This window comes from Sprattus sprattus (assembly GCF_963457725.1).
Source record: "Sprattus sprattus genome assembly, chromosome: 5".
NCBI lineage: Eukaryota > Metazoa > Chordata > Actinopteri > Clupeiformes > Clupeidae > Sprattus > Sprattus sprattus.
This window is the reverse complement of record NC_137924.1, coordinates 38409589-38424173: the sequence shown is the minus strand read 5'-3', so window position 1 is coordinate 38424173 and position 14585 is coordinate 38409589. Positions and strand designations below refer to the sequence as shown.

At 43.1% G+C, this 14585-nt stretch overlaps 1 protein-coding gene across 1 annotated transcript; it reads right to left on the bottom strand.

Moving 5' to 3' along the window:
- Window positions 1-443: 443 nt before the first annotated feature.
- Window positions 444-11764, bottom strand: trim2b (tripartite motif containing 2b; the record flags this gene model as incomplete). Its single annotated transcript, XM_080838253.1, has 10 exons — window positions 444-596; window positions 1112-1252; window positions 1399-1469; window positions 1579-1747; window positions 5688-5855; window positions 6186-6289; window positions 7155-7929; window positions 8483-8663; window positions 11108-11259; window positions 11729-11764. 10 exons carry the CDS (start codon window positions 11762-11764, stop codon window positions 444-446), a joined length of 1950 nt encoding a protein of 649 aa, XP_080694379.1.
- Between the last annotated feature and the right edge of the window lie 2821 nt (window positions 11765-14585).

Here is a 14585-nt window from a genome sequence, read left to right as displayed (position 1 = left end):
GCCTTTTTCACTTTTCTCTTTGCCATGATTGTTCCAGTGAAATAAACCAGGGCCATAAGGGTTGTCCTACTGGGGCCCCAAAGGCCTAAATAAATATCTTTGACACAAAACACTTCAGCAAGTGGTTGAGAGTGAAGCATCCCTTTTTTTGCACTACAAAATGAACAGTCATTCCAAACATTCCAGACCCTTGGCAACGGGCAAAGGGGGTGGGGGTGCACTTTGCAAAACTATGTCTATTTTCTGAGGGGGACAGGAGGCACAAGCCAGCGAAAATCTCGTTTTATTACGGGAAGCCTGGAATGAGTGGTGTGAGGCCCCTAAACAAAAGCTCCTTTGGAGCCGGTTTCTGCTTTAGTTCCATTTTGAGAAACATTTCCGGTTTGCCAGAGGCTGAGGACGCCGCACCTTGATCTGGTCGGGTAGAAACGCTTCCTGGTTGTTTACTGTAGGTAGCGGTACACCTTAAAGCAGTGGTTCCCCGAGTCTGCAACCACCACGTGCCCATCGGATGTGAGCGCCAGGCCCTGGGGGCCGTACAGGGGGTCAGCCGATGTGTTTATGTAGGACAGGAAAGAGCCGGTGCTGTCAAACACCTAGAGGAAGGATCAAGAAGGAGATGGGGGGAAATTAGATAAGAGACCACTGCACCAGACCCAGATGCGCAACCTCGCACCTGGCTAGCAAGAAGGCCAAAACCAATGAGTGCTAGTGTCTAGCCAAAACCAAGTGTGTGTTGCTAGCACGACACTTCAGGTGTCTCTCACCGCAGAGCCCTGTACCCGCTCGCTACCGTTACATACAGACATATAAATATAGATTTGAAGATAGACAAAAGAAAGAGAGCCTACAAGGCACACAGACAATAAACTGTACAATAAACAGTATACTTAAATCTTAAATCCCACCAAGAGTTGGGCCTATACAAGTTAAAAGGCAAAAAATTCAAGGCTGTAGTGTGGAAGAATTGGACACAAGTTAGGAGAATGATGGGGGGAAAAAAGAGGAGGAAAATCTGTGATATTATACAGCAGATTTTATCAAATATCTTATCATGTCACATGACAAAGGATAAGTTAGTAAGAGGTTAGATATCCATAGGGCTTCATACCTGGATCCTACTGTTTCCCCAGTCTGCCACAATGATGTTCCCATGGGTATCTACTGCTACGCCAGTTGGGGCGTTGAACTGCCCATTGCCCTCTCCGTTTGAGCCAAACTTCAGCAGCAGCTCTCCGTCTGTATTAAACACCTGCACTTGCAAGAAAGCACATTGATCGCTCAGAACAACTCTCAGAAATAGACCTGCAGGACAATAACTAACAGAACTACAGTATAACTGTAATCTAGGACTGTCGCCCTAACTGGTCTGGAAATTACATTATCTGCATGCCTTACCTTTACAGAATGATTGTGGAAATCGGTGACGATGATGTCATTATTACTGTTCACTGCAGCAAAGTGTGGTCCTGAAAGAGGATTGAAACAGGGAGAGTTAACATGGCCGACTGAACAACACTACTGACGCAAGACCAATTTTTTGCACTGAATCTTTCAGGTTGTTATAAAGCCGCGCACCTGCAAACTGTTTATCTCCATTCCCACGGCTACCAAACTTGGAGATGAGCTTCCCGCTTGTTTGGAAGATGTAGACGGTACAGGCCTTGTTGTCCACCACGATCACGTGTCCGTTATGGTCCACAGAGACTCCTTTTGGACCCAACAACCTCCCGGAGCCCAGCTTACCCTTCAGATACAGGAACAGATACACAACATTAGGAACGCTTAGTACTAACTGTTTGTAAATGCTCCCACACAATACCAATATACAGGCTAATGACCAGTGAACAGTGAGATAAAAGCAAATAAACAAACAAGTACATTCATAATTAATAATTATTCATGTGTGATTCACAACATATTCAAAGTGTCTCTCTTCTGTCAAAGGCCTTATTCATTTGCATAAACCTCAAAATAGCTATTAATTGTATTTGGAACTGAAGACACTGGACATTGAAGTTGGCCGTGACACAAGGAGAAAAGGGTGCAAAGAGAAAGAAGATGAGGGAGGGAGTACAGTTAACCCCTGATGAGGGAGATGAAGCTATTTGAACTGGAAAGAGCAAGAAAGTCAGAAGAAGTTAGGATTAAAGCAGAAAAGGAGTAAGAGAAAGGGGAGACAGGGGAGGTCAAAGGTGAATGGAGAAGAAAATGGGTGTGAGAGGGTAATTACACAAGAAGAAAAGAAAACAGCATACATGTTGGATTTTCGTGGGAGAGATCCTGAATTTCTGAATAAGGTAGTCAGTGAACTAAGGAAGACACTGGACACAGTAGAGTATAGTGAAGGAGATGGGCAGAAGGCTGAGGACCAGCACGAGAAAGGAGAGGAGGAAGGAGAGGAGGTGGAAAATTAAGAGAGGAAAGATGTGAAAAAAATAAGGAGGAGGTAAAGAGGGTGGAGGAGAATAAAAAGAAGGTGGAGAGAGAGGAAGAGGAGAATGAGGGTAGGAAAAGAATGTGAAGAAGGAAAAGGAAGGAATGAAAGAAAGAACAGAGGAGAAAGAGGAGGAGAGAGTGAGAGAGGGTAAGGACATGGAAGGGGGGAAGCAAGGAAAAGGAAAGGAAAGAAGAGGTGAAGAAAGAGATAGAGATGGAGACAGAAGACCAGAAGGAGGAGGACAAAGGCGAGGAAAAGTTGGAGGAGATGGAGAAAGAGAAGTAGAAAGGTAGGGGGAGGTCAGTGGCGCAAAAAGTGGGTATGCGCTGTATGCGGCGCATAGGGGCGCCGCACCATGGGAGCGCCAAAGCGATGGTAAAAAAAAAAAAAAATGTTTGGGGAATTTTCTATATGTAGCTGCTGTTGTGCGTTTCTAAATCATTTCTGTATTTCCTTAATGTTATATAACATTTTAGAGGACTAAACAGACTAGAGTAGGCGCCTCATCTCTTAAGATTCCATAATAGAATTTTGACATAGAAGAGGGAGAGTGAGCGCCATGACCGCTCAACACACAAGCAGTTAGAACTAGGCTACGAGTAGTGAGTTGGTTGGATGGAAGATGGATAAAGCAAAGGAGGTCAGGAGCTGAAAACAGAAAAAGAAACAGGGAAAAAGAGAAGACATGTCAGGGGATGCAACAGCAATTAAATAAGTGGATGGTGAAAGGCAACAGGTAGGTTTTAAGGTGACTTTACGTTTGTGCTTGGAGGCTTGCAAATAATGTTAACAGACTAGCTAGCAGGCTAGCTAGCGTTTGCTAACATAGAAATGTAGCAGCCAAATGGGGGTTTATGGCTAGCTTATGCCTCATCAATTAGGCTGATGATAGCTACATTTAGATTTTGGTTAAACCCTACTATACCAATCCCATGTATGACACATCTCAATTTTATTAAGGCAAAATAACAACTGGTAAATATAAGGTGGCAGACGGGCTCTGGTAGCATTCACAGTAACTAACAAGAAGCTGGAAACGTAACTCTGGTTACCATTGTTACCATTAGCTGTTCATGTTAGCTGTGCTGTCAAACATACAGGCTGTTGGCATGGTGCATTTGTTGGCATGGTGCAATACAAGATATATGGGCAAGGGAAAAGGCACAGCGTGTTATTATTTAGTAGCAACTAAAGAGCACTCTAGAATATTTTGGTAGCAGCATTGTTACACATCATCACCTTAAAAGATCTTTATTTGTAGGCTTACTTTTGCGTTTTAAGGCATTATTTTGCAATGGTTATCATTTTAATGTTAATGTTTGCAACATTGCAACGTGTTTATTATTTGTTAACATTGTTACTAATATATATATATTTGTGTATGTACAGTATATACTGTATGCACCATAGGGCACCATTATGGTAGGCATGCAGTGGCTGATATACTTTAAAATAAACCTTTATTATTTAAAGCCCATACATGATGATGTCTGGCACACTTATTTATTTATTTGTTTAAGAAAAGAAGTGTGTGTGTGTGTGTTGGGGGGGGGGGGGCGCCAAAATTGTTGCTGCATACCCCCCTGACAAAGCGGGAGTTGAATAAGCAGATGTTGTCCATCAGGAGAACACCAGCCAGAGTAAGTATTGCAAGGTACTTACAGAGACCAGTTCATCCCCAGATGAAGATCAAGAGAACAAGAAGAATACAAGGTGAGGAAAGAGGGCAAGAAAATCGAAATCGAAGGAAAGCGATGAAAACAACCAACTGATAACACTGAAGGGAAAATAGAACAAAAAGAGGACAAGAAAGATGGGGTTCAACTGGAACTTAACACCAACCACAGCAACAGTGACGGAGACAGATATGTAGTGGGACAGAGAAAGCAGAGGAGAAAGCAGAGGAGAAAGAGAAAGTCCCAGAACCAATGACTATGACAACAAGTCTTCCAGCAGGACAAGAGAGAGAGAGAGAGATGTCTTGCAAAGTGCAGAAGAACAGATGAACACATGAACCCAACAGTCAGGAGAACTGGAGAGACAGAGAGGAAAAGATGCAGAGGCCACTGAGAGAAAGACGGAAGACGGGGGAGAATAAGAGAGCGCCCTCTGCAGGACAGAAGCAGAAAAGCCCAATTCCGTAAAAGGCAGCCACAGTGAGGGGAGAGTCGTCACGGAAAACCACAACACACTGCGGAGAAGGAGAGACGGTCTGGAAGAGAGCCAAAGGTCACCAAAAGAAACAGCGTGCAGGAGGGGCAGAGGGCGAGGGCCTGTCTATGCAGACACGAGGAAGGGCCCTGTGACTGGAGGATGGAGGGAACTAGGATGGAGAGCACGGATGGGGAGGACAGAGACTTTTGTGCTGCACTATAGAGGCAGAGGGAGAGGACAGTATGGTTTGTAACAGAGGAAGACTGAGGGACAAATCAGTGAAGAAGAACTACTGGGTTTAAGAATACTAGTTTAGAAGAATGAAACAAATGAACATAATCCGACACAGGAACAAATATGCTATGTAAATAAATTGAATTGCTATAAAAGGAAATAAAAGCAAGCAATGTTTTTTATTCAATAACAAATAAGTATACATATGTAGATGTCATAAGAAAATTGTTGTTTTCAGAATTGTCATACGTAATTTGTAAGACAATTAGTATTGTCTATTGAAGACAATGAATGTGGTAAGGAATCTTACAACCAATAGTCTAAGTGGCAGAAACCTGACTCATCCAGTCCTGGTGTCCCACAAAAACTAATTTTCCTATGCTGTCGCCACTGTGACAAATGGAACTGCCAGACACCAGTTAACAATGCAATGATTATTCCAGCATTCTCTAAGGGATCCACCCAGAGATGGGTCCTAAATGAACCCTCCACAATCCTCTAACTCACACCAACACCAGTGACGCATTATCTTGTGCTACTTTCTCACTATGTTGTTTAGTCATTACAGTCATTATTTGGTCATCTATCCCATTTAGTACAAACATCTTCACTCATCAAATTGTTTTTATTTTCTTATTTCACCTTTAGGTATCAGCAGCACCATTGAACCTACTTATTCTCATTGCTGCTGTTTTTATTTTAACTTAGGCCCTGATATTAAGCATTCTGTGAGAACTAAATATTTACATTTTCAAATCTCTCTCTTTCTATCTCTCTCTCTCTTTCTCTCTCTCACTCTCCATGACTAAAAATATCCAGTGATTTGTTGAGTATAGAAGGGTACCATCTCCCATCTTACCTTGTATTTCCCATCACTGGAAAAGATGCTGACCCATTTGTTGTCATAGTCAGCAATGATGATGTCACCATTGGGATGAATTGCCACTCCTGTTGGGCGCTGCAGTTGGCCTGGCGACCGCCCTCGTACCCCAAAGCGATTTTGGAACACCCCTTCGTTGGAAAATACCTGACATATGGATATGGATATTTAATATGGCAAAAAGCATAATTTGTCCCCAAGTGATGTGACAATTTTTAGCCAATTTTCAAGTTTGTACATAACAATATCCTCCTGGCCTACCATGTCATTGAATGTGATACTATTCACCAAGCATTGAAAACCGCAACTGAGCACATGAATACTGCTCTGCAGAGGATGCACCTAAACACGCAACTGAACACATGAATACTGCTCTGCAGAGGATGCAACTGAACACGCAACCTTTCCTTTGCTGAACTCAAGTCAATCTCTCCTGACAAGCTAGACACCCTCGCTCGGAAGAGGGACCTCTCTCACCTGCACATTTTGATTATTACTGTCTGCGATGAGGATGGTGCCTGTGGCACATGCGCCCACGCCTTGCAGGTTGGTGAACTCTCCTTTGTTTCTTCCTTTTGTCCCTGGAACATAAGACCAGACATTATGGTCAGACAACACATATAAGGTTCCCTGATGAAGACCCTTTTGGCTGACATGTGTATGTGCGTGCATGTGTATGTGTAGGCTAGTGTAGGCTAACCCTAGCAAACAAACTGGACCAGCAGAGATCATGTTTGATTCTACCCAACCCATAAAAGCATCAGCATACTTCTTAAAAGCTGCATGTCCAGAGAATTTTAAGACAGAGGCCAAGTTGGCTAATTTTGGCTAGGGTTAAGGTTAGCTAGCCTAAACTAATTTATCACGGCTACTAGAAGGGATCTGCATTTTAAGTAATTTAACAGAAATATATCAGAAACTGATTTCGATTTTCAACATTTCTCACGTACGTGGCACTGAATCTCACAGAGGTTCACTCCCAGTAGCATAGAATAATAATTACAAGTCCGTTGACAGTGAGAGACTGCCATGTTCGAATGGTGTGGCTCACTGTCCGTGTAGCAGTTTTAGGCTACTATTGTCAATGAAGTTTCAATATACAGCTTTACTGAACAACTTCTTATCTCAAGGCAAACCAGACCTGTTAACCAAATGTGTCATACATTCTGACAGAATTGACCTTGTGACATTTTGGACATTTCTTAGTTATACACAACAGGTCAAAAAAAAAAAAATTAAAATAAACATGGTCAGCAATTAGAATGAATGACCTTCACTTTTGACATGCAAAAGGTGATGAAGGCATAGCTAAACTGGAGGATTTATTTTCTTTCTTATAGTCTCAAATTCTCAATAATATACTGTGATATTCAGGCACTGTTACCTGAGATAACATGTAGTCTCCTACTGCCTGTGCATGGTGCTGGGCCTACGCCTGTTTCTTACCTATTTTGAAAATGAGGTCATCCTCTATGGGGTTAGCCTTCTTTTTTGGGGTGCTGAACATGCTTCCAGCCCGCCTTACCCCTCTCTGCCGACTCCGGCTCCCCGACCCGGGTGACTTGGCACCGCGCCTCTTTGCGCCGCCAGAGGACCCAGAGGAGCCGGCATTGGCAGCCGAGGAGGGGGTGGAGAGGATCTGCGAATCCTCGGGGGAGCTGGTCATCCGTAGTCGGAAGGGGCTCCCCTTGATGTGCTGGTCGTAGAGTCTAACAGCCAGGCTGAAGTTCCCCTCTTTCTGGATGGTGTACAAGAAATCGTACGTCCCATTCTTATTGTCCAGGATCTCCCCGTCAGCGATGCTTCCATCCGGCGTGAACACCTCAGCGGAGATGACCGCGTTCCCAGCCTTGCACAGCCCCCCAGCTTTGTCCCGGGTTACTATGGTGACAGAGGTGGGGATACCTATAGCGCACTGCTCCAGGCCCTCACCGGCCGCCTCGGTCTGGCTGGCCACGGCGTTGGTGGTGACGATGGTGCCCAGGTTGTGGATGGATTTCTTCAGCTCCTCCGACTCTATGTACAGGTCCAGCTGGTCGTTCTCCTGGGGCTGCAGGGGCAGGCCCTGGCTGGCCAGATCGCTCAGCTTCTCCGCCTGCCCGCAGTGGGCCAGGAGCACGGCGGCGTCACTACCCCCGTCCAGGGCCTCGGCTGTCAGGCTGCAGCTGCTGCTGATGCTCTCCTCACCCTGGAGCAAAGCATCCAGCTGGGCCTGCAAAATCTACAACCAACAGAGGGAAGCAGAAGGCATGGGTCCAAATTAGCGGATTTCACTTCAAAACGGAAAAAGAGAGACACAGTCAGGAAAACAGATGTTGTTTTGTTTAGAAGATCACTCCTCCTCTTTCTGTGTCCAAGTAAAACAGAGTGATCTTGATCACAAGACACCAGCTACAACTATGTCATTTCCAAGGTTGTCTGTTTTATCCAGTAGTAGCCTTGGAATGTCTGTGTGCTAGTGTTAGTCCCATATCAACCATCTCTATTGGACTGTGTGTACAGAATACCCACTGAGAAACACTGACGGACAAACACAAGTCACTGTTGGCAGGTTCGTTATTGTGACGGACGGTACATGAAGCCAGGAAGAGATAAGAGATAAGAGACAAGCAGCCAGAAGAGCACTCAGAGAGGTAGACTCAAAGTTATTACAATGTGTCAAAAACCGGACATTGTCTCCCAACCCCTGAGTACATGTAGATGTGAATAAGTCTGTCCAACCCCCAAAGTACACTGTGTAGACAAGCCTTCGGAAAGTTTAAATATGCGGGAACCTTCTGCTTGAGGGTGTAGGTGACCTCCAGCTCCATCAGCAGCACGCTCTTGCGCACGTCCAGGGTCTTGTGGAGATCGGTGAAGGTGGAGTGGATGTCCTCTTCGATGGAGCTCCTCTGACCGGTCAGCTGCTGCAGGATGTCTCTCAGCGACTGCCGGGCCTCTGCCATCTGTGGTAATCTGTGGTGAGAGAGTGACGAGCGTTAATCAGTGTATCATTCATTTCATTAATCGGTCAATCAACCACTCAACCTACCAATGAACAGTCTGACCTAACCTAACCTAACCTATATAATCAATCAATCAAGCCATCATTCAGTCAGTCAAACATTGTTAGTCAACACATACATAATGTGTAACTGGCTAAAATGAATCATTGCAGTGTAAAACAATTAGCTGTCCCTCCAGGATTTGGTTTTGTGTGTGTGTGTGTGTGTGTGTGTGTGTGTCTGATTTTTTTTTGCGATCAAAATTGGAGATTGTTGGTGGTGATTTCTAAACATTTGCAAGGAAAACTGCACAAATACAAAAAAAAAAAGAAAGTATGCTTTGGTTTGGTTGTTTTTCTGAGTTCTTATGTCTTCATTTCATGCAATGGCAACATGAGAACCCTCATTTTAGATGTGTCTTGTGATTTCACAGTCATCCTAATATGGTCATTTCATCCACACCAGGATGTTATTTAAATTAAGTTGAAATAAAAAACATTGCCTTGGTTTGAACTTTGAACTTTTGGCACATGAGTAATCCGGCACATTTGTTGAAAGTTAACAGAACAGAAAACATGATTATTCAAAATGTGTTGACCATTCCTTCGACCATTTTCTACTTAAATTCAAAAACGTTTTTTATTACAGTGCATGAAATGCCCTGTATTGTTATTCCTAGGCTTCTTCTTCTTATTACAGTGCATGAAATGCCCTGTATTGTTATTCCTAGGCTTCTTCTTCTTCTCACCTTTTTCTGCGATTAATTCAGCCCGAACCGCTTAACGTAGAAACTTCATTCAAACTTTGTCGCGTAGGTCTTGTAAAGGACACTTATGCTATGTATTTCACTTTTCTAAACTTAATACTTTTTAAGATATTAAATAAAAACGAATCTAAATTTTCCCATTGACTTACATTGGGCCATTATGACATCATAATAGGGTCTTTAAACTGGCTTGCACCTGTGCTTCACTGACACCTGCGCCAAATCCAAGGAACCTCTTCTCTGTCCCTCTCAATTTAACTGTATAGGAACATTAAGACACCTTCCATTCTCTACTTTTTTTTCTCTCCATCTTTCTCACTATCCCTCTCAGTCTACTTTATCTCACACTCCATCTCTCTTCTTTATCTCCTTTTTTCAATAATTTCACTCTCTTTTTATCCAGAGCCACTCTTGTTCACTCTTCTTTCCTTCTTCCATTTTTCTTTCCTTCTTCCAATCTTCTTTCCTTTTTTATCCTTCTTTCACTCTTTTTTCCACTTTTCTTTCCTTTCTTCACTCTTCTTTCCTTCTTTCAACCTTCTTTCTTTTCTTCTTCCACTCTTCTTTCCTTCTTTCATTCTTCTTTCCTTTTTTTCATTATTTCACTCTTCTTTCTTTTCTTCTTTCCTTCTTCCACTCTTCTTTCCTTTCTTCACTCTTCTTTCTTTCACTCTCCTTTCCTTTCTTCTTTCCTTCTTCCACTCTTCTTTCCTTTCTTATTTCCTTCTTTCTTTTCTTCTTCCTTTCTTAACTTTGCATTTCATGCACTGGTATTTCCTTCAGGAAATGCATTTTCTAGTTTCAATATTTTCACTCTCTCTTTATCCTGGGCCACTCTTGTTCACTCTTCTTTCCTTCTTCCACTCTTCTTGCCTTTCTTCTTTCCTTCTTTCACTCTTCTTTCCTTCTTCCACTCTTCTTCCCTTCTTCACTCTTCTTTCCTTTCTTTTTTCCTTCTTCCACTCTTTCCTTCTTCCATTCTTCTTTCCTTCTTTTACTCTTCTGTCCTTTCTTCTTTCCTTCTTTTCTTTTTTCTTTCCTTCTTCCACTCTTCTTTCCTTTCTTCGTTCCTTCTTCTTTCTTTTCTTTCTTAACTTTTGCATTTCATGCACAGGTATTTCTTTCAGAAAATGCATTTTCTAGTTTTTAACGTCATCTCTATGCAGAACGTACGGCGAAATAAACAGTTGGTGGCAATTGTATATAATAAGTTAAATATCTGTTCGAACACTATTTACAATTTCACATCTAAATACAATGCAGAATATTATAATGCGTAACGAGGTAATTTAACTTTGAATGAGATAGCATATCAGCTATGTCGCGAACGTCACCTGAGGCTGACACCAAGCTAGTGGGACATTAGGCAGTGGTTGACACAGACTGCGTTGTCTTATACCACCATCATAAGGCCAGAAGAAAGCTAAGTAATTTCCGATTTAACGTCAAGGCTTCTTTTCTTCAGTTCCTCAGCTTAAGCGGTAAATAATTAAATATGCAGCGTGTCGAAAAATGGGGTAAAATGCTGATTTTGCGTTGAATTGCAAATCGACTGGACTGAATTAGCGATCCCAAGAAGCACACGAATGATATGTAAAAGACACGGTGTAATGGGGATCTGCACTGGATGTGTCACAAATGTGTCTCACCTGTTTGTGGCGGCTGACACTCTCTCCTGCAACGTGATGCGGAGCTTCTCAACGGCGGCAGTGAGGGGCTCTGTGGGATGGCCAGCGTGGTCGCCACTAACGCAGTCCTCACACACGGCCCTGGCACACGCCACACAGTACAGCGCCACCTCCTGGAGAGAGAGGGGGAGGGAGGGAAAGAGGGAGGACTGAGCAACTGGAATGTCATCATGCTCAGTAGTTCCATTACAGCAGCAGATTCTGGTATCATTCATGGCGATATCTTTCTACACTGAGGTGTGTGCAGTTCCTAGGATTTGGAGAGGTATTAAATAGAGAACTAGACCCTGTTGCATCATGGAAACTGCATCGAAGGTGGTGTGTGTGTGATACACAAGGGGATGGAATACCAGCCAGACATCCTTAAGAGATTTCTGAGCAATCACTTGACCTCGAACCCCTTAAAGACCATTGCGGCTTTGGATATACTATGTGACACATTTATAGACATTGATTGGCCCTTGCCTCCATTTAATCAACACAGAGAAATGTAAACAACTTCAGGAAGCAGAGATATTCCCCTTTATATTATTGGCAGAGATATTTTCCTGTATATTAGTATGTCATTGGCATTACTCTTACCTTGCCCTGGTGCTGTGTGCAGGTGGGCAGTGCCATCTTGTTGGGCAGTGCCATGTTGTTGGGCAGCGCCTCCAGCACCGTGCACTCCTCACTGCTGCTGTCTGGGGACTTCTGCTGCGGCTCCACAGTGGCTGCTTAGGGACAAACAGCACCCTGCGACTGGCGCTAAGAAACAGAGCAGTTTGCATTTCAATTTGTTAACTGCGCTAAAATATATGTGCTATACACACGTCAACAGAATTGTGAGTATATGAAGTTTTTCTGATCAAAAACTAATAAACAAATGATCTCTCAGATCTGTTCAGAAAAATGTATTTGTGCTGTGCATTCTCTCTCTCTCTCTCTCTCTCTCTCTCTCTCTCTGTCCCTTTCTCTCCTCTCTCTCTGTTTTTCTCTATCTCTGTGTGTAGGTGTGTGCGTGGGTGAGGACTCACCCCTTTCTGGTTTGTGGGAATGTAAGTGGCTGAGTAATATTAGGTTGTCTTAGAAAGTATGGCTCCAGTGAAGATCAGGGACACAGCTGGATGGCACCACAGCTGTTACACCAGAGGTGAGGAGAGGCAGAGGCCTGCGCAGACCTCTCCATCTTACTCAAGGCCCTACGAGAAAGACATGGATTAGATGGTCAGAAACACACACACACATAAATAGACACACACACATACAGGCGCACACATATGGAAAAGGATTGTTGATATCTGGATGTAAAACTCTTAGTAGAAAGATTTGTGGATTAAAACATCCATGAAATATTCGCATTGATGTAAAAAGTGGGTCAGACATCATTCAGAGAGGGGGCAGGGAGACGAGTCAGAACAGAGGAAACCCCTTTTGGGGTGGATTTTACAGAAAAATTAGAATAAATTATACGCCACAAAATATCCTCCTCACAAAAGAGCACAGATCATCACCATAGCAACCGACGTCAGCGACTGCATGTGTGTGGGTGAAGCCTAGTGCACGGCAGCGCCGGGCAACCTCATTTTACCATTGCTAACTGCTTTTATGGGAAATACTGAAATACTGCGCTAGTTTAAGACTATGTCTGACTTCCAGAGTGCTTACGTGGTTGAAAAGAGCCGTACCAAATCGTATTTGTGATTTGTCTCTGTCTAAGACTCATCACCTCCCACCCCACCCCCACCGCCAACACCACCCCCACCCTGCTCTGTCTCTCTCCGAGCCCCATCCTGTCTCCCTTGTTTTTAGCCTCTGGTTCACTCACTGCAGTAAAACACTGCGTAGGATTATGGGGCAATCCGCATGTTCTGGGCTATCTGAGAAAATATTCTGATTGTGATTAAAATAGACCTTGCGAGACCAGGGAGAGGACAGATTTGGAAACGCAGTCTCACTCCAAAGGGTTATGCCAGTTTGAAAAAAAGGAGGTTAATTGTGACATCTATGGTACACAATTATCCTTGCCAGAACACTGAAGACAGTAGTAATCCTTTTGGTTAAATGTGTCTTCCAAGACAGATCCATTCTGGAATAATTAGTCTTTTGAACTATCTGTCTTTAATATATTGTACGCTATAAATATTAGTGTGGTATCATTAAGAGAATCTTGCGCACATCTGCTGAAGTATGAGAAAGTTAGACTGTTGGATAAAACAGTAAACTAGACAGTGATGCATAGCTTTGTGCTCTGGGTCTTCTGGGTGCGTTTCAGTACCTCCAGAAGAGTGCCCTTGTCATGAAAGTAAGTACACTAAGGGGCTTTTGATTAAAAGTCACAAGCTAATTAGCTAACAGCCTTTGTAAATAGGCTAACCTATTTGTTTGATACCCACCGATGCATGTAGGCCTGTAGCTGAATTAAGCTCTGACCAAAAGAATAGGACCACATTAAAACTACTGCAAGTATGTACTTCAGAGTCAAATATGTACTTCAGAGTCAAGCCGTACAGCAGAAGCAGGTCCTAATGAAATAATTCACCAGCTGATACAAACATTCATTGACCAAGATCACTCAGTAATAACCGGAAAGAAAAACAGGAACTTAAATGAGAGCGAAAGGGATGAGGTTCAGGGGAGAGAGCAAATTATCTGTTTTATGTGGCAAAGGATTCCAATGAACCAGTTCCAAAACACAGGGGAAGTGTGTATAAAAGTAGTTTTGCATTAGTAGTTGCTCCTGAAATTCCGCAATGTTATTATTCTCCACCTCACAGTTGCTGGCACCTTTAACTTTGGCTTACAGAATAGCAGTGAGTGGGTGATTGTAGTTCTACATCATGCTCAACCCCAAAGGCAAATTAGGTGGTACGACATTAACATGCACAAGCCTTTATTTCATAATTTCCATGCCTCTGTACTTACAGGAATAACATGGTTTAAATGGTTAAAGACAGTGTGCTTGGTCAGCTAAAATGCAAATCTAGAGCAAGGCAGATCCACTGGCAGCTTGAGGGTAAAATATTGTCTGAGTAGAGCTGTGTTGTTATGGTGATCACGATCCGTTTACTAGAAACCGCAATCTGGATAGTAACCGAATCTGAAAAGCAGCAGTAGGCTGCAGCGCTCAGCATTACTGCGGTTTAGACTAAGAGTGTCACTTTATACTGAAGGTACGCTTGATGTGCAATTAGTCAATAAATTGACTCAGATTTTGGTCAGTGTGACCAAAATGGTTGTGAAAGCATGCTTATGTTTGAATACAAACTACCCAGAGGCCAGTGCTATGCTAGCTTTATCATTGCTGAAGAGAACGTACAGTAATATCGCTTATGGATGAACTATGCATGACCCAAGCAAAATCCATATGTGATCTGTTCTGAGTTACTTGGGTTAACACTAGTGTTTAAAATACAGTTGATCATAATCTAATCTAATGGTATAATCTCATGTCCATATC